Raw genomic sequence first — 24,601 nt, 5'->3', positions numbered from 1 at the left:
GTTTGGGCCTAGATTTCTAGTCTAAAAAGCTTGACTTTTTAGTCATATAGGACAAGACTTTGTCTACAATTTTGACTACCGAGCGTTGACCAATTATTATTATATATATATGTATATATATTCCTCGCTGACCCATCATACAAAAGGTACGCTGTTAGAATGAGTGTGCCCGCTGGCTCTAAGCTTCGCTCCTTTGGCTAATTGTTCGCATCGGATCTCAGGTTGAAGGGAGCAATATCGAGCGAACCAATGCTAAAATTTTCTAAATTTGATAAACAATTCAAGGTAGAAACGAATTTCTTCGATCAGACTATTTTGGTTGTTTTAGTGTAAGAAGGTCGTCCGGCACGGCTCCCAGGAAGAGAAAGTTCAGGCAAATTCCCCTTCTCCGTTCTGTCACAACCAATTGGTTGATCCATAGTAGTAAATTCCCAAGTATTCTTGTCTGGGGAAGGCAGGTCATCGAAGCTATCAAGGGTGGCTGTGGCGGGTATAGCTGAGAGCCTGGTTCAGCTAGAATAACGTTAGTAGGGAAGATTTTAGTATACAACTATCTCGGGATAACTCCTTTGTTTTCTTTTATTCCATCTCGCTTAACTGACTACGATATGACTTTGCTTCGCACCTTACTCTATCACTTAGCCTTACTGGGCCTAGTTGATCGGCATAGAAAGGAATGGAATTTCTTTAAGCTTCACTTCGCTATTAGACTAGTTGTGAAGTGTTGGGATAACTAAAGTGGAATATGCCTCGGGCATGCACATCCTTTGAGTGACACTAATCTCACGATCACAGTACCGCCCCCTCAGAAAGTCCTATGTCCAACTAGTTGAGTTGATGGTCAACCGGGCCTTGAAGTGTAGCCCCAAGGATTCGTTGCTTCGTGGGGTTTTGAACACTTACCTACCCTTCCTAAGCAACTTATCAAGGCTCAACTTATTATTATGCCAACCACTTAGGGTTTAAATTAATATATATATATATATATATATATATATATATATATATATATATATATATATATATATACTCCTCTTTGGGATTAATGGGGGTAAAAGAGGAAGGTTAATAAACTCGAAAGGGTATTACTAGAAAAGAGGGGAAAATGATAGACAATAAAATTGGAGGGATATTATTGAAGTGTTTGGATTTGTCAACTCATGAAAAAAAACACATGATCCCAACCGTATAACACAAAATCTAATGATTGAAGTTTATCCTCGAGATTTGTATTATCTAGATATGTATAATCCTGACCATTGGATTTCATGTTTGCACAATCGATATCATGTGTTTTTTCCATGAGTCATTCTTCAAGAGTCAACGGATCTTGACCCATTTTTGAAAAAGGGAAGGAGAGGAAAGGCAATATGTAAAGTTGAAAGAGATATTATGAAATAAATATTTTTAAAATAAAATAAAAATTAATTATTTTTATCTTAAAATATATAAAAATCAATTGTCTAGACTAAGCTTTAATGGATGGCATTGAGATTTTCAAAACATTAGGCAAGTCATCTTGGATGTTGGACAAGTCAATGTGATTAGGTTTGACAGTGACCCGAATTTGATCCAATATCTGATATGAAAAATAGGATTTAGATGTAGAAATTGAGGTTTCAGATTAGATTTGGGAATAAATTTAAAAATTCGATAAAATCTGGAATCGGATTTGGATTAAGCTCAACCCAATATGATGATAATCCGATCAAAATTTTAATGTTCTTACACAAAACTTACTCTCTTTCTTCAAAAAATACCCTAAATCCCATTATCCCCGACTTGATAAACTCTCCCAACTCTTCTTACCTCAAATCCACTGTCTTCAAACTTTGTCTCGTTCTCTCTCTCAACCTCAATGTGTTGGTGAAAATTCATGATGTCAGATTAGATCGATTAGGTTTCGGGTTGAGTGAATGTTGGTAGGATATATTATAGTCGGATAGGATTTAGATCATATACCTAATATTTCGGATTAGGAGTGGTTTGATATTGATCTGATTCCGAACCAATCCATTACCAACCCCAAATGCGATGCGATTCACATTAACGCTCTCACTTAATTAGCTCATAGACTGAGAGGACTTGTGATAGTTTTGAAGCCATGAATCAAGAGGCAAGTGAGGGACCTGGTGTATCGCTCATGTCTAAATGATCAAAAGTGGAATACTTACCATAAAAACCTTGATGGGAAAGCTTGCCACATATATTTTCCCAATAAAGATTGGTGAATGCATTTCCTTTAATTTTATGTGGAATAAATGAGGTGGTGGCCTATGAAGACAACGTGGATTTTGTTTGATATAGTTAAAGTAAAGTGAGTATACAAGATCCATTTATCCCGTATAATCACGTAAAATACCTTAGAACCTAGGGTTGGCATTGTTGATTGCATGATATTCCACCATAAATGATTAGTTTGAACCATTCATAATTTGGATGGACAAAAAAAATGTTCATTTTGATTTGGGATCAGGTCCTTGAGATTACATTGGTAAGGGTTGCACTTAAATACATGAGACAGATTCAACCATTACAAATGTACATGAGCGTTCAAATCTCATGTCTAAATGCTTTTCAATTTCTTTTCTTATTCAGGCTGATTGAAATGAGTCATGTTTGAGGCATCCCTATATTTCAAATGAGTCATGCTGGAGTGACATCGTGGGGGGACATCGGCTAACCTGGATGTGTGCTAGAACGATAGACGCTTTTTATCGAGATACAAGTGAGATCTTGATGAAAGTCTCTATGGTTCCTTACACACCAATGTCCCCACGATGTCTCTCAAATTGTTACTTCAACATTATTCATTTTAAATTGATAACATGTCCTTGAGTTTAATCTTCCCCAATATATTAAAATGTTGTCATCTTCAGCGATCACTAGCCAAGAAACTATATTGCTACCTTGCTTTCTCTACCTCCAAAAAGACATAAAAATAAAGATTCATTATCTTCAGAGTTTACAATTTTTTTTTAAAACCTTCGCCTATAATCGTAGAGACTTTTTATCTTTTTTAACCTTCAAAAGTCAGTAACAAAATAGGCATTTTGAAGACTACAATAAATAAGATGGATTGAAGCCTTGCAGATGAAATGGGTTATTTTGCCTATGGTGTGGGCTGCCCTTAATAATTTGTGGGGGTGCTTTTATAATTACTCTTTCAATATTAACCAAAGACGGCGCAAACTCCGCACCCAAACATACACCAATTCATTTTGTGTTTAAGGTCTCCAGACTCATCTCCATCTTGTCGAACGTTACATTGATGGCGCCACTTCCATCAAAACTCTATTCAGGTCTCTCTCTCTCTCTCTCTCACTATCTCTTTCGCTCCAAACTCAATTTCCATATTTTTTTCGCAGACGATGTTAGCCTTCTCGTGGTTCTACTCGACACCAACCCTTTATTTTGGGGCGGAGCTAACACCACCACCACCACCTCTCTCTCCTTCTCCAATTTCCTCTCTCACGTAATCTCTCTCTCTCTCTCTCTCTATTTTTCTCTCTTTCAGAAACCCTAAAACATCGATCTTCGTTTTCTTCTCTGATACTCAGGTTCTTTCGTTTCTGAACTCGATTCTCCTCCTCAACCAACTCAATCAAGTAGTCGTCATCGCCACTGGATTGAACTCCTGCAACTACGTTTACGACTCTTCATCGTCTCCCGCAACAATTGAGACTTTGGAGAATGGGAGAATGCCTGCTCTTTGCTCCAAAACGTTGGAGAAATTGGAGGATTTTGTTATGAGGGACGAACGGATGAACGAAGAGAAAACTTTGTCTGGGATTGCTTCATCACATTTATCGGGATCATTGTCCCTCGCTCTCTGTTGTATCCTTGACAATTGTGATTACTTTGATTGATTTCTTTCAATGGGTTTGTTTTGCTTGATTCGGTGAATAGATATACAGAGAGTGTTCCGATCAGGACCGCTTCATCCTCAGCCTAGAGTGAGTTTTCCACTTTTCGTTTGTTATTTTTTTAAACGAATCTGTCAAGTATGCTGAATTAGAAATTCATGGATATGTTGATCAACTTGGGCATGTTATTGAAGGCATGTCACATATTGGACCTGACTAGTGATTTGGCCCGCCTTTTGCAAGCGACTTATTTTGATTTGGTCAAATATATTGGGCATTAGTCCTTTCTAAATTTTCATTCGTAGTGACTGCTGCAGGTTGGCCTTGTACAAGATAATTTTAGGTGTACTTGTTATGTGAACTAACTCATATCATGTTGTTGCTAGAGATTGGAAAGTCCTATGCGTCACGTTGTTGACGCTACTAGAGCATCCATGTATATTTTCATATTGTAGATCTTTAGGGTATGTTATAGAAATCATGGAGAATACCTCGGGCACTATTAGGAGTGAAAAAATAGGAAAGATGGGAGAGAGGCTCAAAGTTACTGGGGTTAGCCGCTCAGACGATTGTGAATCCCTTATTGTAAGGGTTGGCTGTTGCACACTTCTAGTGCAACACCAATTCCTTTTCTCATTAGAAACTAAACTCCCAATTGAACAAGTCCTCTCTAGATGCATGGAATTAGTGGTGAGACCCACATAAATGCTCCTCAACATCAGCATAATCCACTTGTCCATAGTGGGTCAATACTAAACTCTATTCATCATAGGAAGTTCAAATATTCTCTTCAAGAAGGGGAATAAAGTTTGCAACCTACATCAATTTGTCTTTTCCAAAGAATATTATGCCAAGTTTCTACTTAAATGATCTCATCGTGTTTCATTTTTCTTTAGTTGCAAGATCTTAGTCTCACTTTTCGACCCTGTTCAAAATCAGTTGGGTCTTTCCAAATTCAAGTGAGTCTCTTTTTCAAGGTTGAAGTCCAAATATGTTCATGGGTAGGAAAATAACTCTTTGGGATCCACTTCCTTTTGCCATCTGCTGGGAATGCTTGGAAGGAAAGGAATCGGAGAATCTACCAATGCATGAAAAGCAATTTTCACGAGATGATATATGCACATTCTAGGGCTGTTGTTCTATTGGTGTAAGTTAGCTCTTGATTTTGAAGGAGTATTCTTTGAGGAGTGTATTTAGATGGGACTCTGTTTGTTAAAAGTAAGACGTCTTTTGTTACCTTTTGTAATTGGGCTGGTTAACTCATCTGTCACTTTTCTCTTTTGATAAACAAACCTCTACTTACCAAAAAAAAAAAAAAAGCGTTTCTACTGAAATGATTGAACAATCTTATTTCTTACAACTCACACTTGTCGTAGACTTGCTTGACCATTTTAGACTAAGCATTTTCAAGTCCATAATGAGTTAGAGCTTAGAACAATGCTCAAGCCTGTACCCAACTCATGAAATTCTCTATGAAAATGAAATAATTCGTATCCCTATACATATAGTTCAATATATGATAGATAGAAAAACCTCCGAAAAATAAGTAGATTTGCCAATAGAAGATCCAATTAATGTGTACAACTTGTCTTCTTAAAGTCCTCATGGTACTTAATTTTGGCCAAGTCACTTCTTAGCCATGTTCCTTATGACCTTATCTTGGCCATGAGTTATACTCTAGAATCAGTAAACATCTATATCTACTTTACAACAATAGAATAATTGACCTTTCTTAGCCATAGTCACTAAAGACAATAGAATAATTAGACGATAGAGACGATTATTGGTATAAATCTTGATGTGTAGGAAGAGACTTTAATATTATTAGGTTTTCTTGGGAATAAAGGGAGATTCGAAAATTAAGAAATCTATGTGGATCTTTGATGAGTTTGTTAACAAGAAGAAATGAGTTTGTTAACATGAATTTTCTCATCGACTTGCTAATGTAAGGAAGTCACTTCACATGGTCAAACTGTCAAGATATTCCTAGATTGTTGAGATTATGTAGGTTTTTGGTCTTGGGGACTAGGATGAATATTTCAATTTGGAAACTTAGTTGCAATGCCAAATTCAGCGTCTGACCATTACCCTATCATCATAGAAGGGGATTGATCCAAATAGACTAATACCTTTTAAATTTGAGAACATGTGGCTTTCCTAGAGGGATTTCCATGATAAGATGGTTGATTGGTGGAAGTCATCTTCCTTTCTCGGAAGGTCGTGTGTTTACTTTCGAAAGAAATTGAAGGATCTTAAAGTGGCGTTTGGCCGAATAGACTCAAAGAAAGATTTTCTTATTAAGGAAGTTGAAAATCTTGATAAAAAAGAGGAGTAGAGATTTATCCACCTCTAAGATAGTTGAAAAAAAAACAAGCAAACTTATTAGTGAAATTCAAAAGGATTGCAATTTTGGAGGAGATAAGTTGGAGACAAAAATCAAGGGTATCATGTTGTAAGGAGAAAATAACAAAATGTTTTTCCATCAGGTTGCAAATGGCGGAAAAGGATGAATCACATTTCTAAGATCATAATTAATGTGGTGGACCACGAAGGAGACAATAACATTGTAAATTGGGTTGTCAAATTGTACAAAAACCTTACTCTGGGAATTATATGGATTGGCCCAAGTTGGAAAATTTGGAATTTGCCTATTAAAAAATAAAAAATAAAATAAAATAATGGAATTCGATAGAATCACTAGGCTTCGCTCAACACAATTGGTTGGAGAGACCTCTAGAGGTTGAAGAGGTCTTCCAAACTTTGTGGTTTTGAATGGAGACAAAGCCTCGAGTCTTGATTTATTCTCAATGACATTCTTTAAATCTTGTTGGGACATTGTGTGCAATGACTTCATGCTTGTACTTATTGATTTTGAAGAGAATAGATTCTTAGATTATGTATAACAATACATTTGTTACTTTGAATTTTGATCCCCAAGAAAATGGACATTGGAATCATTCGCGGCCGAAGATCAAATAACCTTACGGGATCAGTCATCAATGAACAGAATCACATCCAAATTGCTTGTGGGAATACTAAAAGAAGTTATAAGCAACATTATTGGTCTTGAGCAAAGAGCTTTTGTGAAAAGTCTTTAGATCTTGGATGAAGTCTTGATTGCCAAATCCCAATGGATCGGATGGATCATGAAATGTGTCTACCGTATAGTTTTTCATCCTAGTTAATGGTAGTCTAGCAAATTTCTTCAAAAGCTCGAGTAGGTTAAGACAAGAAGATCCATTGTCACATTTCTTATTGTGGCTGAAACATTGAATTATATGCTGAGTAGAACAATCAGTATTGGAAGAATATCTTGGTTCAAAGTGAAATCGGAGGGTCCCATGATTTCTCATTTACATTTTGCGGATGACACAATTGTGTTCTTGGAAGATTTTGTTGACTAGATAAGACTTCTTAGGGGATTATTAATTTGTTTTGAAGCAAATTCAGGTTTATCAATAAATCTGCATAAGACCATAATTTATGGTGTTGGGTCAACTAAAAACATATCCATGCTTGTTGCTACACTAAGATTCAGGTGTACTCATTCTTGACTTCCTACCTTTGTCTTTCTCTGTATGCTATTTATAGAAGTAGTATAGAGTAAGGAAGAAAATTGGGTCTTGCAAATCTAAATACCTCTCAAAGGGAGGTAAAGTGATTTTGATCAACAACACCCTATCAAGGTTCCAATATACTTGCTATCCTTGTTTTCATTATCTAAAAGTATCAAAGTGCAAATTGAAAAGCTGACACGAGTTTTTTTATATTTATTTTGGAAAGCAAAATGATACTGAATTTTTTATGGAATGCAAGGTTGGTAATAAGAAATTTCACATTGTCAAGTGAATTTGATTTATTATATAACGAAAAAAGGGGTTATTGGAATTAGGAAGATTAGAGTGATGAACTTGGCATTAATAGGAAAGTGGTTGTGGATGTTTGGGGTTGGGAGTTGTAGCGCATGGAAGGAGTTATCAAGGCCAAATATTGGGCTGGTTGTTTTGGCTGGGAGAGTGGATCAATATCTTATGGTTATGAGTGCTTAGTTTGGAGAGAAATTTGTAAGATATCTTTCCGGAGTTCTATTAAATGATTTCATTTAGAGTGGGGAAGGGGGCTATAGTTGTATGGGAAGACCGTTGGTGCGGAGTTCTGCCCTCAAGGCCTCAATTCTTAAATTTATTCTCATTGTCGCTCAAGAAAGATGCTAATTGAAAGATTTCATGATTCATTATGGGATCTTAAGTTCAAGAGGATATTCGATGATTGAGAGATTCAAGAGGTTGCTAGTCTAATTGAAAGTACTTCCCATGACCACATTAACTCTTCAATGCAGAACAATTGTGGATGGGAGGCAAACAAGAATAAAGTGTTCTTTGTCAAATCTTTATACAATGCTTTGGGTCCCAACTATCTTTCCTTTTTTCCCAACATTACCATTTGGGGTCCAAAAGTTACATCTAAAATACCCTTCCTCATTTGGTCGACAAAACTTGGAAAAATTCTTACTACAAATGTCATTATGGCAAAACGAATAGCATCGGTCAACTTTCAGTTTTTGTGCAAGTCAAGTGGGAATCAATCAATCATTTACTTATTCACTGTCATTTTGTTATAGAGGTTTGTGGTCATTTTCTATTGTTATTTGAGGTCTCTTGGTGTTTTTTCGTATTTTCTTTCTCTTTCTCTTAATGATGGGTAAAAAGGAAATTTTATTGAAGAAGAAAGAATAAGGATGATAGTACCAAGTATACGAAATGAAACTATAACAAACCAAAGCAGTGATCAACTAAAGATTCACGAGTTGTATAATGAATCTCATTTGAATAAAAAGTCCTGAGAAAAAAGTTCCTCTAAATTCCTTGAAGATCCTGCTCCAATAAAAGAATCCTGTGGTCTTTAACCTCTTTTGCCGTTTGTTGGGATCTTTGGATGGAGTGGAACAATATGGTCTTCGAAGGGAAGTAACTTTTTTTTGCATGAGTTCATTTTGGACATATTGGGGTTAATATTCTCTTGGAGTAAACTTGCTGAATATTTAAAGGATAATTGTAATTGTTTGTTTTTGTTTTGCCTTCTGTACTTGGGTGGCTTGCTTGACCTTCTCCTTCTTTCTTTTAATAAAATCTTCATCTTCACCTTAAATTTTTTTCCCCACAAATGCAATGTTTTGAAAGGAGTTGCCAAGTTTCAATTAGAATTTTGTAAGAACATTGCTTTTAAGGTGGGAAATGGGAATAGGATAAGATTTTTGGGAGGACCATTGGGGTGATGATACGTCTTTGCCTTCAGTACTCCCAACATTGTTTTCTATCTCAAACAAAAAGAATTCATGGGTGAAGCTTTCATGATTTTGAATAAGCGTAAGTGATTTTGAGACTTGGGCTTCAGAAGGGGTCTCAATGATTTCAAGGTTTACGAGTTAGCCAACTTTATCAATCTAATTTCAATATCTTTATTAAGTGTTAGAGTGGACATGAAACAAAGAGAGGTCTTTTTTGATTAAATTGTTTTATTCTTAGTAGCACCTGTCTCATCTCTTCAATTTTCGTTAGTCTTAGTTTGGGGTCCTAAGGTTCCATCCAAAGTGACATTCTTTACCTGGTTAGCCACTTTGGACAGTATTCTCAGTACGGACCACTTGATCAATCGAGGATTTTCAATGCATACTTTTTTGCTTCCCATGTAAATCAAACGGGAGTCAGTCGATCCTTGTTTGATTCATTTTCCATTTACAAGGGGGTCCTTACTCATTTCCTATCTTTTTTTTATAGGTTAGTCTATTTTTGGTGAGATAAGTAACTTGATGATGGCAGGAATTGAACCCGGGACTATGGTATTGTCATCAATTGACTTTACTAAGTTGGCGCCCTAAAAAAATAGGCTCATTTCCTAGTATTGTTCCTCGATTCCTAGATCTTTCCTAACTTCACCATTGTTTAAAAGTTGTTAGTTTAGGGCCTTCTCACGTAAATAATTATTTGAGCCTAATGCCTTTTTAGGTGTCTTGGGGGATCTAAAAGGCAATTAGAAGATGGAGCAATTCATCCAGAAAGTCATCAACAATATATTAGGCTTTGTTCTTTTTGGTGTAAATGTTTTGAGGAGTTCCAAGGGATACTTTTGGAGAATTTCCTTTTCTTAGGCTTAGGCTAAGTCAAAATTCAAACAAATGAACATAGCCTTGTTATCTAAAACACTTTGGAGGTTTGAGCTTGATTTCGATTGGTTGTTGGTAACGGTTGCATTGCTAAGTTTGGGGCTAGAAACTTTTGATGGGAAAGCAAGAACACGAGGGCGTCTTATGGGTGTGGGGTATGGAAATACATCATCAAGATTCTTCTTGACTTTTGTAAGAGGTTTCCCTTCTTGATTGGAAAGGGGGAGGGGGGGGGGCCTTGATTGGAAAGGGGGGGGGGGGGGCAAAGATTGGTTTTGGGGGGATAGTTGCTGTGACAGGTCATCACTCCAAGCACAATGTGCAACGAATCTGAATTCTTTTTCATTGAAAAAATAGATGGCTATTGACATGGTTGAGGGATTTTGGCTTTAGGAGGCAGTTCAATGATTGGGAAGTATCATTGTTAGCTAGTCTCACCAATCAAATATCCACAATAGCAATCTTCCCTTCAGAAGAGAACCATATGGACTGGGATGCTTCTCATGACAAGATGTTCTCGTTAAATCTTTTCATCAGTCTCTAGTCCTTACAAAAAACCATCAGGAATTTCCAATTGTCGCTATCTGGGGATACAAAATCCTTTTTTGTGTAGGAGCAGCCTGAAGCAGAATTCTGTCTCTGGACAATATCATTGCCCAGGGTATCACCTGTCATATTTTTTTTTTTTTATGTGTAAGAACAGTGCTGAGTCAGTTAACTATGTCCTCTCCATTGCACTTTTGCTTGGGAATTCTGGATCTACTTTATGTTATTGTTCCATAATTTCGATCGTTTCTTTTGTTCGGTCATTTCCACTTTTGAGAGTTGGCACTCATGGGCTTTTATGGGAAGAAAGAAAATACTATTGGTGTTTTACCCCTTCTGCTTTCTGTTGGGGACTCTGGAAGGAGAGGAAGATAGGGCCTTCAGTTTAAGGGTATTTTCTTTGAGGGCTTTTTGTTCAGTGGTATTGTTGGCCACTTTGACTGTCCTAAGTACTTGATTCCTCAATATATATACCTCACCACCTATGGAACAAAAGGGGTATAATGAATCATCTTGTTGGTCACTGTCTTTTTGTTGCTAGGGTATGAAATGTTTTTATTTTTGAATGGGTGTTTATGGAGAGGGAAAAGAAAAGAATTATGAAAGTTGCTTACGGGGATCTTTGGAAAAAGCAGTTGGTTCCATAACATTTCTTGCTTTTAAAATTCTCCTTCATGTATTTATTTAATTTTTTTGTGAGTGAAACTGTTTTGGGGCCTTCGACTAACATTCAACCACAGATTTTATGCCTGCAGGGCTCCCCAGATGGACCTGAACAGTATGTTTTCCATGATTTTCCTGGACCATTTTGATCTTATTTCAATTGGGTTTCTCGTCTGAAAGAGTATCTTGGCAGATATGTTGCAGTAATGAATGCAATATTCTCCGCTCAGCGATCCATGGTATTGTATTCATGAGATACCAGGACTTGGTTTTTTGGTCTTTCAATATATATATTTTGGGTTGGGGGGGTGGGGGTGGTGTTAAATAAGGAGGTTTAATTTTATTTATGATTTCCATTCCTATACTCGCGCACTCATTTAGATTTTCTGTGTATAATAGCACTGAAATATTGAACTATAGATTGGGATTAGGTATGTGTAATAATCTCTATTGATCTTTCTCGTATAGTAGCTTCACCATTGTTATACATTTATTTTGTGAAATTCTAAATATTTGTATTAGATTTCTTTGGCACATCAGCCTTTATTGATCAAATTGCTAATTGTTTTTTTTCATAACAATAGCTTGTAGGTCAGCTTTACTTTTATCTTCTGTTTTTATTTCCAACCTCATGATTTTGTGGTTAGTGGTCACTTTGGTTGTAATTGAATATTGTGAGCAGAGGTAGAAGACAATCCTCTGATTTTATTTACATTGATAAAATACCATAGGTATTTATAGCAGATTACATACTATTCTTAGGGAAAAAAAAGAGGAAATAAAATCTCCCATATCAGTCACTAAAATAGCAACTAAATCAGGTACAAAATCAGTAATAAAAACTTAACTAATTAATTCCAACTCTAAGGGATTATAGAATAAAATATAATCTGCCTAATAAATATCAAATATTCCAACACTCCCCCTCAAACTGGAGCAAAGATGTTGATCATGCCCAGTTTGCTTCTCAGCTCCTCAAAAGCTTGTCTTGACAATCCTTTAGTAAACACATCTGCTGTTTGCTGATTTGTAGGAATATAAGCCATGCAAATTATTCCTTCCTCAACTTTCTCTTTTATGAAATGTTTATCCACCTCCACGTGCTTGGTACGGTCATGGTGGACTGGATTATGTGCAATGCTAATAGCAGCCTTGCTATCGCTATACAATTTCATAGGACCCTCACTCCAAAGTTTCAATTCCGTCATTAGCCTTCTCAACCACATTAGTTCACATATACCATGAGCAAGAGCCCTAAACTCAGCTTCAGCACTACTTCTTGCTACAACATTTTGTTTTTTGCTCCTCCAAGTTACCAAGATTCCCCACACCATTGTACAGTAACCTGAGGTAGATCTTCTATCTTCTATTGAGCCAGCCCAATCAGCATCAGTAAAGGCTTCTATACTTCGCTTCACGCCCTTTTTAAAAAACAGCCCTTGTCCTGGAGTCATTTTTAGATACCTAAGTATCCTATACACAGCGTCCAAATGAACCTCATATGGAGAATGCATATGTTGACTGACAGTGCTCACAGCGAAGGCAATATCTGGCCTTGTATGCGAGAGATAGATCAACTTACCAACCAATCTTTGGTATCTCCCCCTATCTACCGACTTCCTACTTCACTTTTGCCCAACTTATTATACGGATCAACAGGTGTCTCAGCAGGTTTGCAGCCAAGCATACCTGTCTCTTTCAACAGATCAAGAGTATATTTCTTTTGTGACACTGAAATACCTTTTTTGCTCCTTGCAATCTCCATGCCCAGAAAATACTTCAACTCACCCAGCTCCTTGACTTCAAATTCCTTTGCAAGACCTCGTTTTAATCGGTCAATCTCTACTTCATCATTCCCAGTAACAATTATGTCATCAACATACACTATTAGGATAGTTACTTTACCTTCTGATGAATGCCTGAAGAACATAGTATGATCTGTTTCTCCTTGATCATATCCATGTCCTTGTATTGACTTTGAAAAATGGTTAAACCATGCCCTTGGTGACTGTTTCAGCCCGTAAAGTGATTTCTTCAATCGGCAAACCTCACCTTTCTCATAGAGATATTCGAATCCTGGTGGGACATCCATGTACACTTCCTCATTCAAATCTCCGTTGAGGAATGCATTTTTTACGTCGAGTTGGTGTAGAGGCCAGTCAAGATTAGCCGCTAAAGAAAGAAGCATAGGTGCAAAGGTCTCCATGTAGTCAATACCGTAAGTTTGAGTGAAGCCCTTTGCAATCAACCGTGCCTTATATCTTTCAACATTTCTATCAGATTTGTACTTCACTGTAAAAACCCATTTGCAGCCTACTGTATTCTTCCCTTCTGGCAATTTCGCTAACTCCCAGGTTTGATTCTTTTTTAAGGCCTTCATTTCTTCAAAGACTGCTTCCTTCCACTTTGGATCTTGCAAGGCTGATTGTATAGTGCTTGGGATCTCAATTTCTTCAATCTTTGTCACAAAGGCTCGGAATGAAGATGACAGATTTGAGTGTGAGCAAAAGTGGAGATGGGATGCAATGTGCAAGACCTTACTCCTTTTCTTTTAGCAATGGGCAAATCAGAATTAGTTTGGTCTTCTTCAACTCCTTTATTTGGTGATGCTAGGTTCTCCCGCGGAGTCACAGGATTTTTCACTCTCGGGTTGGATTCATGGCCATGCTGTCGAGATGTGATAGGTGATACTACCTGATTTTTTTCTCTCTTTGTATAGACACGTAACTCAGTGTGTGGTTCTTCCACTATTTTCCTGGTTTCAGGTGGTATAAAGGTTTCGGCTTCTTGGGAAGGTGGACTAGACTCAATTTGAGGGCTTGGGAATTGTGTAGGAGGACTGGTTTCAATGGAACTAGGGACCCACCAAAAATTTCCTTCCAAGGTAGAATTATGAGGTGTTGACTCCCCCTGAAGGAAATTTTGGGGGTAGTACGATTCGGACTCAAAGAATGTAACATCTAAGGTAACAAATAACTTCTTGGTGGATGGACAGTAGCACTTATACCCCTTTTGGTGGGCAGAATAGCCAAGGAATATGCATCTAATTGCTCTAGGATCGAACTTACTGCGAGTGTGTGTTGGAGTGTGGACGAAACATGTGCTGCCAAAGGTTTTTAGAGGTAGAGAGGTAAAGATCCGAAGGGCTGGAAAGAAGGAATGAAGGGCATCAAGTGGTGTGAGATAGTTGAGGATTTTGGTAGGGAGGCGGTTGATGAGATATGAGGCTATAAGAACGGCATCCCCCCAATATTGTTTAGGAATGGAATTATTAATCATGAGGGCTCTAGCAACTTCTAAAAGGTGTCTGTTTTTCTATTCAGCTATGCCATTTTGTTGAGGGGTTCTGGGACAAGAACTTTGGTGAAAAATCCCATTTTTGCTTAAGTATTCTCCTAAAATAGAGTTATAGTATTCTCGACCATTGTCGGTGCGAAGGACTTGAATCGGTGTTTGAAATTGGGTTTGTATAAAGGCATGGAATTGTTTAAAGACAATTTCAACTTCTGATTTTTCTTTTAGGAGATAAATCCAGCAAGCACGAGTATGATCATCAATAAAAGTTACGAACCATTTTTTACCCGTTAGAGAAGTAACCCGAGATGGACCCCACACATCACTATGAATAAGATAGAATGGAGAGGATGGTTTATAGGGTTGTAAAGGATAAGGAACACGAGTATGTTTTGCTAATTGACACACTTCACACTGAAATGAACTTAAACTTTTATTTCGAAACAAAGAGGGAAACAATTTTTGTAAATACGGAAAACTGGGGTGGCCGAGTCTTTTATGCCACAACATTATTTCTTGAAAACTAGAAGAAGATTCACAATCTAAACTAGATTTCTGAGCTTGTCCATACAAGGGAGTTTCAACATCGAAGTAGTATAGCCCATCACATGCCCTAGCATTGCCAATCGCCCTCCCAAAAAGCGTTTCCTGAAACTCACAATGAGAAGGGAAGAATTTAGCCACACACTTAAGATCACGAGTTAACTTAGAAATAGAAACTAAGTTACAAGACAATTTAGGCACATGTAAGACCGATTTTAACATTATTTCTCCTGATATTTTTATTGTACCACTCCCAGCCATTGGTGTCAAAGTCCCATCAGCAATTTTGATTTTTGTATTACTCGAGTATGGAGTGTAAGTAACAAATAGATGAGAGTTGCTGGTCATGTGATCCGAGGCACCGGAATCAATGATCCATGGGTCCATAATAGTACGTTCAGTAGTAAGGGCTTGAAAATTACCTTTTATTGCTATGGCACAATTAAGAGCATCATTAGATGGGGAAGCTTTTTGCTGGAATTGAGAGAAGAGGTGTTGGAGTTGATCAAGTTGATCCTGGCTAAATTCAGTGGAGGGAGATTGTTCCACTGTATGATATGCCCGTTGGCTTGGTTTCCAGTTGGCAAGCTTGCCATGTTGTTTCCAACATGTGTCTTTTGTATGCCCCGGCTTATTGCAGTGATCACACCAGGTCCGCTTGCCCCGTCCACGTCCTTCTCCTCGGGAAAGGCTTGAGCCATGCGTCATAAGGGCTGAACTATCAGGCACTTGAGGGCTGGGGTTGCAATCTTCTTTGCACATTACTTTGAGTCGACTCTCCTCCTTGCGAACCTCCGAGAACACCTCTGTTATGGGTAAGAGAGGTTTTGTAGAGATTAGCCTGCCACGAACAGGATCGAGGTATTTGTTGAGACCATTGAGGAAGGCAAAAATTCTCCTTTTTTCCACAATACTCCTATACTTTTGCCTTCCATTTGAACAGCACCAATCGAGATCATCAAAGGCATCAAGTTGCTGCCAATACCAGGACAGTTTGTTATAATATTCCGTGACATCAAGGTTTCCTTGTTTAAGGTCGATGAGGGCACCTTCCAAGGAAAATTGCTCTGCAGTATTTTCAATATCAGAATAGGTGGTCTTGACAGCATTCCAAAGCTCCTCTGTCGTGTTGTAGAATAAAAAGTTTTGACTGATGTTGGGCTCCATAGATCCAAGCAGCCATGTCATAACCGTGCGATTCTCTGCTCTCCAAGTTTTGTATGAAGGGTCCTCCTGGGGTGGTTGTTTTGCTTCTCCGGTCAGGTATTCTTCCTTTCCACGACCACCAATGAAGATCTCCATGGTCTGAGCCCACTGAACATAATTTTTGCCTGTCAGTTTGTGCCCTGTTAACGAGAAGGCTGAGGTGGTGTCGAGAGATTGGATCGGTGTGGCCATTCTGGAGCCACCCGCTGATGCTGAAGCTATGCGTTCGGAGGTGCCGTTGAACTAGGTTCAGTCTGTCCGGTGAGGGCAGACTTCATAAAAGCCTCCTTTAACTCATTGTAAATCAGGCCAAAGTGCTGGCTCTGATACCATGTGAGCAGAGGTAGAAGACAATCCTCTGATTTTATTTACATTGATAAAATACCATAGGTATTTATAGCAGATTACATACTATTCTTAGGGAAAAAAAAGAGGAAATAAAATCTCCCATATCAGTCACTAAAATAGCAACTAAATCAGGTACAAAATCAATAATAAAAACTTAACTAATTAATTCCCAACTCTAAGGGATTATAGAATAAAATATAATCTGCCTAATAAATATCAAATATTCCAACAAATATAATACGTAGGAGTCACTCACTTGTTTCTAATTTATGAAACTTGTATTCTGAAGAGAGTGTAGTGCTATTTCGTGAGAATTTCATCTCTTATGTTGCGATATGAATGTACATACAAATATTTTGGCGAGTTTTTATGCTGAATGTGTATGTTTGCTGCTTGACAGATGTTAGGTGATAGAAATCATAAGATAGTGGGTTGGGTTGGGTTGGCACAATAAAGGGATTGATTATGAGTGGGCATTTAGGTTTAAATGATATTTGTATTAGCTAAGTAAAATAAGCTCTTTACCTATCAAAAAAAAAAAAAAAAAAAAAAAGAGAGTAAAATGGGCTCTATGTTTGTATACTTGGGGATTTTAGCAATTGTTAGTGTAGAAGGGACTTGATTTGAAATTTGTAGTCGTGATCATAGAGGTGTGTTGAGTGCTTCAATGGAGGATACATCATAATTGTAAGGACCATTGTGGAGGATGACAACTGAATATGATCGAGTCTTTTTCATGAAAGCCTGTTAGACAACCTTTTGAGGGTTGTTCAAATACTAAAACTAAATTAGTATTTGAATTAAATTATTGGAGATATCCCACACCCTTTTGGAATGGGACTAAATTAACTTTCTTTTCCATCTTAATTTTACCATATACCGTTAACTGCTGTTTGATGTACATTATTTAATGTGCTTTTGGTACAAACAGACATTGTTAAAATGCTATTCAGTGGGTGCATGTTGGAAACACTTCATTTTGCAAATGGCATTAAGACAAACTTCCCAAAAACAAGGGTCCCAACCTACTTTGTACATTTTTACTACCTATGCTTCAATGAAACACAGACATCATGATTCATGAATTTGTGGACCTTCTCTCTCGACTTTCCAAATGTATCAAAATAAATTGACCCAAACAAGAAAGGACTTAATCTTAGGAACAATGTGTAACATCTTTATTATTGATCTTCTCTCTCCCTCTCTCTCTAAGTTTACAATTATTTGACTGAAAATGAAAAAATTACCCAAGAAGAAGAGAGGAGATCTCGAAGAGCACCTAGTAAAGATGATGAAGAAAGCAACAAAATATGAAAATATGTACAACACAAGGGGTAGAAAACTAAGCCTCCTATAAACCAAAGAAAACTAAGCCTCCTCATGGACAAGTAAATCCCATCTGGAAAAAATCCTCAAAGAATACCCCCTTGACATCCTTGCATGTTGATGCCCATTGGGATGGAAGGCCTTTAACGGAAATAATAATTGCTTGAGGATTTGTCTCCAGCCCTTTAGACACCCCATTGTTCTTTTTCTTCCAAATTTCGAAACACCTTGAAGGGGATAAATCTCCATAATAGATGACACCTAGACGAAAAGGGTATCTAATTCCAACTACTTATCAAAACCTAGACTGACCTTTCCATGACTCAATGGATCTCAAACTATTGAAAGAAAGCTCTTTGAATGCTATAATCCAGACAATGACGAAGGGAATAATGATTCATCGATTAGCCACTTGCTTTATACATTGCACAAACAATAATCCAATTTCAAGAAATGAGATGATTGTCTATTCTAATTCTATTCAGGATCCTTATTAATGTGAGACACAAATCAAGCCAATAGTTACGGATTCCAATAAAAATGTTGTAATTATTTAGGTTTTCATTTGTTTGGATCTAGATTTATTTTGATCACTTTTGTTTTGTGGGGATTATTTTAGATTAGTTATTTTTGGTTGAGTTGTTTTAGGTGTTTGATTTGAGTTTATGTACTTTTCACTTCTTTTTTCTTTAGGCCTTATTTTGAGGAGTCAAAACTTATCGAATTAGGTTGATTTTTGTTTCATTTGAAAGGTTATTGAGTTACATATCCAAAGAGTCTCAAGATTTTGCTAATGTGATGAATTTTGAGAGTTATGATCAAATTACTGACTAGGTATCAATTTTACACCGGATTAGCTTTTCAAGGTTAAAAGTGTTAATATTTAAGTCATATTAGGATAAGGGTTGTGGCTTTGGATAGAGATCTCATCAGTGAAATTTTGGATTGGATGTTGGGTGGGATTTGGATTTGGGTTTATTTGTAGGCTTAAGGATCTCCAAGATAGGAAAAGCAGCGAATGCCCTTTTGGAGGTGGTTCTTGGCAGTCAAGCTTTAATTGCCAAGTGCCCTATTTGCTTTCAGAGTAAGATGGATGTAGCTAGTGAGTCCAATCCTACGGTTGTGGAGGATAGTCCCTCTATATTTTGTCTAGTAGTTGTTGGGAAGTTGCCTCTTCCGACTCTGTTAATTCGAATCCTGTCCACCGCCCAATTGTAAGTCTAGCTACTAAGGGGTTGACTAAGAAGAAATCAAGATTGGCTAGGGAGGGTATAAAATTGGAGTAGGCTTGCCCATCAGGTTTGAAATTGGTTTCTAGTAAAAGAAGTAGGCGTGTATCAAGTGTTATTAGTGCAACATAAATTTTTGATTTGGAATGTAAAGAGGCTTGAATGATTGTTCTAAGAGAGTGACTATGAAGTCCATTATCGTTTCTGCATAGCCGCATTTAGTATCTTTGCACTAGTCCAAGTTGGAAGTGGTGAATGATAGAATTATTGCGGAGATTTGGGGTTCTAGGTTCGTTAAGTGGTGTTGTGTGCCAGCGGTTCGGGCTGTTGGTGGTATTATTGTGATGTGGAATGTGAGATTTATTATGGCAAAATAGTTTTTGTTGGGTGCTTTTTCAGCTTCAGTCTTGTGTGGATGGCGGAGATGAGTAGGTGTTTTCAGATGCAGACTGGACTCAGTTTTGGGAAGAGTTTGAGGATGTTGATTCGTTTTGGGGGAAACCTTGGTGTTTGGGAGGAGATTTTAATGTTATTAGATTTTTGTTTAAAACGTAGGGTGGTGTTCGCATGTGTTCCAAGATGAGAAAGTTTGAGGATATTATGAACAAAATTTTGTTGGTTGAGATTCCGTTGTGTTAGAAGACTTACATGTGGTCATATAATCAAGATAGTCCAATTTTAAGTAGATTGGATAGAGTTATAGTTTCTAGTGATTGGGAGGATCTCTTCGAGTTGTTGGCTCAAGAAATAATTCCAAACTTGTGCTCAGATCATTGTCCAATTTCTTTATCGTTGGGTATCCCGAGAAATCCATTCCTTTTTGGTTTGAAAAGATGTGGCTTAGGGAAGAAGGGTTTGCGGATTTCATTCAAGGTTGGTGGAGTGATTTTTTTTCATGGAAGGTCGGGTGTTGTGTTTAGATTGAAGCAAAAGGCACTAAAGGAAAGATTGAAGGTGTGGAATTTAGAAACTTTTGGTAGGATTGAGTTGAAGAAAAATATCATCCTTCGGTAATTAGATGCGCTTGATTTGAAAGAGGAAGGTCTGGGTTTGTCCGTTCATGAGAAAGATATCAGAGTTAATTTGAAAGCAAGTTTTCGAGAGGTTTGTGTCAAAGAAGCGGTGTGTTGGAGACAGAAATCTCGAGTAAAGTGGTTGAACGAGGGTGATCAAAATTCGATTTTTTTTTTCATAAGATGGCTAATTCATAACATGGTGAATTTTATAAAGAAGGTGAAGATTAATGAGGTGTGGTTGAATGAGGAGGAATTTAGAGAAGAAATAGTGGGCTTTTACAAGAATTTGTATTCAAAAGAGTACTTATGTAGGCCTCTCCTAGATGGCTTATCTTTTGATACATTTCTGAGGACCAGCGTTTGTCCCTAGAGAGACCATTCAAGGAGGACGAGGTTTTCAAGATTATCAAAGAGGTTTTTTTTTTTTTTTTTTACTTTTCAAAAAAAAAAAAAAAAAAAAAAAAAAAAGAGAGATGAATTCGGATAAAGCTCCAGGTCCAGATGGATTTTCAATGGGGTTCTTCAAAGTGTGTTGGCGAGTAGTTAAGATGGATTTAATGGTGGTTCTGGCTGATTTTTATCACAATGGGGTCCTTGATTCAGGAGCAAATAACACTTTTGTTGCTTTTATCCCAAAGAAGGGGTGAGGATATTTCAGATTTTAGACCAATTAGCCTTTTTAGTGCCACATACAAAATTATTTCTAAAGTTTTGGCTACAAGGTTAAAGGGGGGGTTATGGATAATATCATTAGCTCTGCTCCAGGGGCGTTTGTGAGGGGGAAACAAATTCTGGATGGCGTCTTGATAGCTAATGAGTGTATGGATTCTAGACTGAGATCTCGGGTTCTAGGGGTGGTGTGTAAGGTGGATCTTGAGAAGGCATATGATCATGTTAGTTGGAATAGTTTAAGGTATTTGTTGGCTCGTTTGGGTTTTTTGCATCTTTGGATTAGTTGGGTGATGAAGTGTGTCTCAACCCCTTCCTTTTTCCATCTTGGTAAATGGTTCTCCTACGGGCTTTTTCAAGAGTTTGAGGGGTTTAAGACAAGGGGATCCTTGGTCTCCTTTCCTCTTTATTATTGTAGCCGAAGCTTTGGGTAAGATGGTTTCTAAAGCAGTGGTAAATGGGGATATCCCGGGGTTTAAGATCTCTAAAAAGAGTCCGATGGTGCCTTATCTTCAATTTGCTGATGACACTTTGTTCTTGTTGGATGCTTCCATTAAGCAAATTCAGGTTTTGAGTGGTATTTTGGTTTGCTTTGAAGCCTTCTTAGGAATTCCACTAAATTCTAGAAAAAAACGAGATTTTTGCCATAGGAGAAGTTGAGAACTTAGACTTCCTCGGAATTAATTTGGGTTGTGAGGCAGGTGTTCTTCCTTCGTCTTATTTAGGTTTGCTGTTGGGGGACTTCTTACCATAGTAAGTCGATGTGGGACATGGTTCTTGAAAGAGTTGGAAGGAGGGTGTCTTCGTGGAAAGCTCGTTATTTGTCGAAAGGGGGTAAATTAATGTGGATAAAAAGTACTTTCTATAGCATCCTGATGTACTTTTTGTCTCTTTTTACAATGCTCGGCAGTGTGGAGGCAAAGTTGAGCAAGTTGTACAAGGATTTCTTATCGCATGATACGGAGGAAGAGGAAATTCCATATAGTTAGTTGGAAATGCATTTGCTGGTCTGAGAAGAATGAGGATTTAGAGATAAAAAAATCTTAGGGTTATGAATTAGGTGCTTCTTGGGAAGTGGCTATGGAGGTTTGGTTGTGAGAAGAATAGCCCTTAGAGAAAGGTGATTGTGACGAATTTTGGCGAGAAAGGTTTTGTTTGGGAGAGTGGAATGGTGAGAGTTTCTTATGATTGCGGTATTTGAATAGGTATTCAACATATTCTTCCCTTTTTACAAGGTAATACTTATTTAACTGTTGAGAACAACTCTTCGGTTTACTGTTGGGAGGATGTGTGGTGCTCAACGAAAGTCTCAAAGTTCATTTTTCGGGTTTGTTTTCAATTTCTTTGAAAAAAAGGAGTATGGCCGAGTTTTTGGAGGAGCATCATGGGATTTGGGTTTTAGAATATTGATTAATGATTGGGAGATGGAGGATGAATCCGGACTTTTGAGAACTCTTGAAATCTTGGCAGATTATTTCGAAGGCGAGGATGTTCGTGTTTGGAGGTTAGAAAAATGGTGCTTTCTCTGTTAGATCTCTATACCTTAATTTATTAAATCTTTCAGGGACTTTTCCTTTTCAAGGGGGTATGGGGAGCATTGGTCCCATCCAAAATTGCTTTCTTTATTGGGTGGGAGTTCATGGAAAGTTGTTAACCTTGGACAATCTCTTACGGTAAATTTTTGTAGCCTATGTAAGTTGGATGGGGAATCTGTGAACCATATTTTTCTTCATTGGGAGTATGCTTTCGGGGTTTTGCCCCACTTCTTTTTCTTATTCAGATTGTCGAGGTGCATGCCTCGGTCTATTAGGATTGTTCTCAAGGGTTGGTCCCAATGGGGAATGGGTTTTGTAGCGTTTAAGAGGCAGTTGTGGTCCATTCTTCCCTATGCCATTTGTTGGGGATTGTGGCATGAAAGAAATGGAAGGATTTTCAAGAATTAGGAGCATGAAGTTCGTGAGGTGATCATTGATATTCTAGATCTTCTGTTTCATTGGAGCTTGGTGTTCATTGAAGCGAGAGGGATTTACTTTGAAGACCTTTTGGGGAGGTGGGATTGGATGTGTAACCTTATGAGTAGCTCGTAATTGTGTTTGTGTTTGTGTTTGTTTTTTTATATCACTCTTCTTGGGATATTTTCCAGATTTGGATCATGGTGTGAGACCATTCTTGAAACTCCTTTATATAATTTTTTTTTCTTTTCACCACCTAGTTAGCCTTTCCACTACTATTTCCAAAGTAGAATTAACAGAATCAGACAAATTTAGGTTGTCCTATATCAATTTTTGGTATCAGAGCTAAACGTAGAATAGATTGATGCTTAAAGATGGTATTGGAAGTCAAGACCAACTTTGTCTTACCTTCCGAGAAGTCATTCAAGGTATTGTGTAGTGATGATTATGAGAATAACTTAGTTTTCACATCTTATTGAAAAATCCTACAAAACGTTAAAGATCAGGCGTATTATGGATATCATAATGGGGGTTACATCGTTCAATTCCATCAATTAAAGTTTATCCATGGTATTAAGTGCAAGGTTGTCCCTTTAAAAGAATGTCATATCGTGTTGGAACGGACTTGTATCTTACATGTACAAGTTATGTTTGATGCGGAGCATAATCTTTTACGTGATACTTCAGGTAGACAATATCTACTCTAGGTATATTCGTGGAATTTAATTCCTGTGGTATCATCAGTCCAAGAGTAGATTGATATAAAGACAGATGAGACATTAACTTTCGAAGATGGTGTGCCTACAATTCTAGAACTAGTACATGAAAAAGATCATGAAGTAGACAACACATCATAAGAACCTAAATAAGATCTTTTGGAGACATCTGCAACTCATGTCCATGATGTAGTTGTATTATTAATACCTCACACCGACTTAATCATCTTAGACAGATACAATGGAGGCTTGTGCTTAGATAAGATATCCCTTTTTTTTATAAGTATGAATTTATTGCCACAAAGAAAAGATACAAAAGGAGGTCTAGATGACCAATTAAAGGAAAACAAGAAAGCATGTAAAGCATACAAATAGAGTCCCATCTAAAAATGAAGTCTTCAAAAAATTAACCCTTGACAAAGCTTGCACCCAAAAAACAAAAGCCCCAAAACACTAATCCATAAATCCTAGCTTAAAGACTCCACACCTTTGAAGAGTCTTCCATTCCTTTCCAACCACAACCCCCAACAAACCGCGAAAGGGAGGGACGAGTTTTCTCCGAACAACGGAGAATAATGCATGATGCAAATTTGATGAAGATGACCTGTAATTTCTGGACAAATACAACCAGAAGGGGAAGATCACTTCGAATCCAACCCTTAAAACAGAGAAGATGTCACTCAAACTCACAAAAGGAAATGGGGAATAATCTTCATTACATTCTCATTCTTTCCAGCTATATTTATAGCCATTACAATCCTCCCAAATCTGTTATGCAACCAACAAAAATATCCAAAACAGAATAACAACTAACAAATCAGTAACAACTTGAAAGTGCTCAAAACAACAACTAACAAATCAGTAGCAAACTACCCTTAATAACAGCAAATGACTCTTACTCCTACATCAATTCCCTCCATCTTCAAAAGAACTCGTCTCAGAGTTCACAGACACAGTAGGAGCTCCATCTGGTGGGTAATACTCATAGATATCAGCAACATTGAAAGTTGAAGAAATCTGTAAGTCGTGGGGCAAGTCGATAACATAGGCATTGTCACTAATTT

The 24,601-nt window shown here is 37.5% G+C and overlaps 1 protein-coding gene across 1 annotated transcript in view; it reads left to right on the top strand.

The window, feature by feature from the left end:
- The first annotated feature begins 3,146 nt into the window (after positions 1–3,146).
- Positions 3,147–24,601, top strand: part of LOC147401716 (basal transcription factor complex subunit-like protein) — a 43,604-nt gene continuing 22,149 nt past the window's right edge. The window contains exons 1-6 of the mRNA XM_086443078.1: positions 3,147–3,302; positions 3,369–3,475; positions 3,561–3,837; positions 3,910–3,956; positions 11,316–11,353; positions 11,432–11,477. Coding sequence (XP_086299204.1) covers positions 3,272–3,302; positions 3,369–3,475; positions 3,561–3,837; positions 3,910–3,956; positions 11,316–11,353; positions 11,432–11,477 — 546 coding nt within the window. The 5' untranslated portion in view covers positions 3,147–3,271. The remainder of the gene's footprint in view (positions 3,303–3,368; positions 3,476–3,560; positions 3,838–3,909; positions 3,957–11,315; positions 11,354–11,431; positions 11,478–24,601) is intronic.

This window comes from Akebia trifoliata, chromosome 5 (assembly GCF_017979445.1).
Source record: "Akebia trifoliata isolate Shusen 1 chromosome 5, ASM1797944v1, whole genome shotgun sequence".
Lineage (NCBI taxonomy): Eukaryota > Viridiplantae > Streptophyta > Magnoliopsida > Ranunculales > Lardizabalaceae > Akebia > Akebia trifoliata.
The sequence above is the reverse complement of the archived record's forward strand: the minus strand, read 5'-3'. Positions and strand labels throughout refer to the sequence as shown.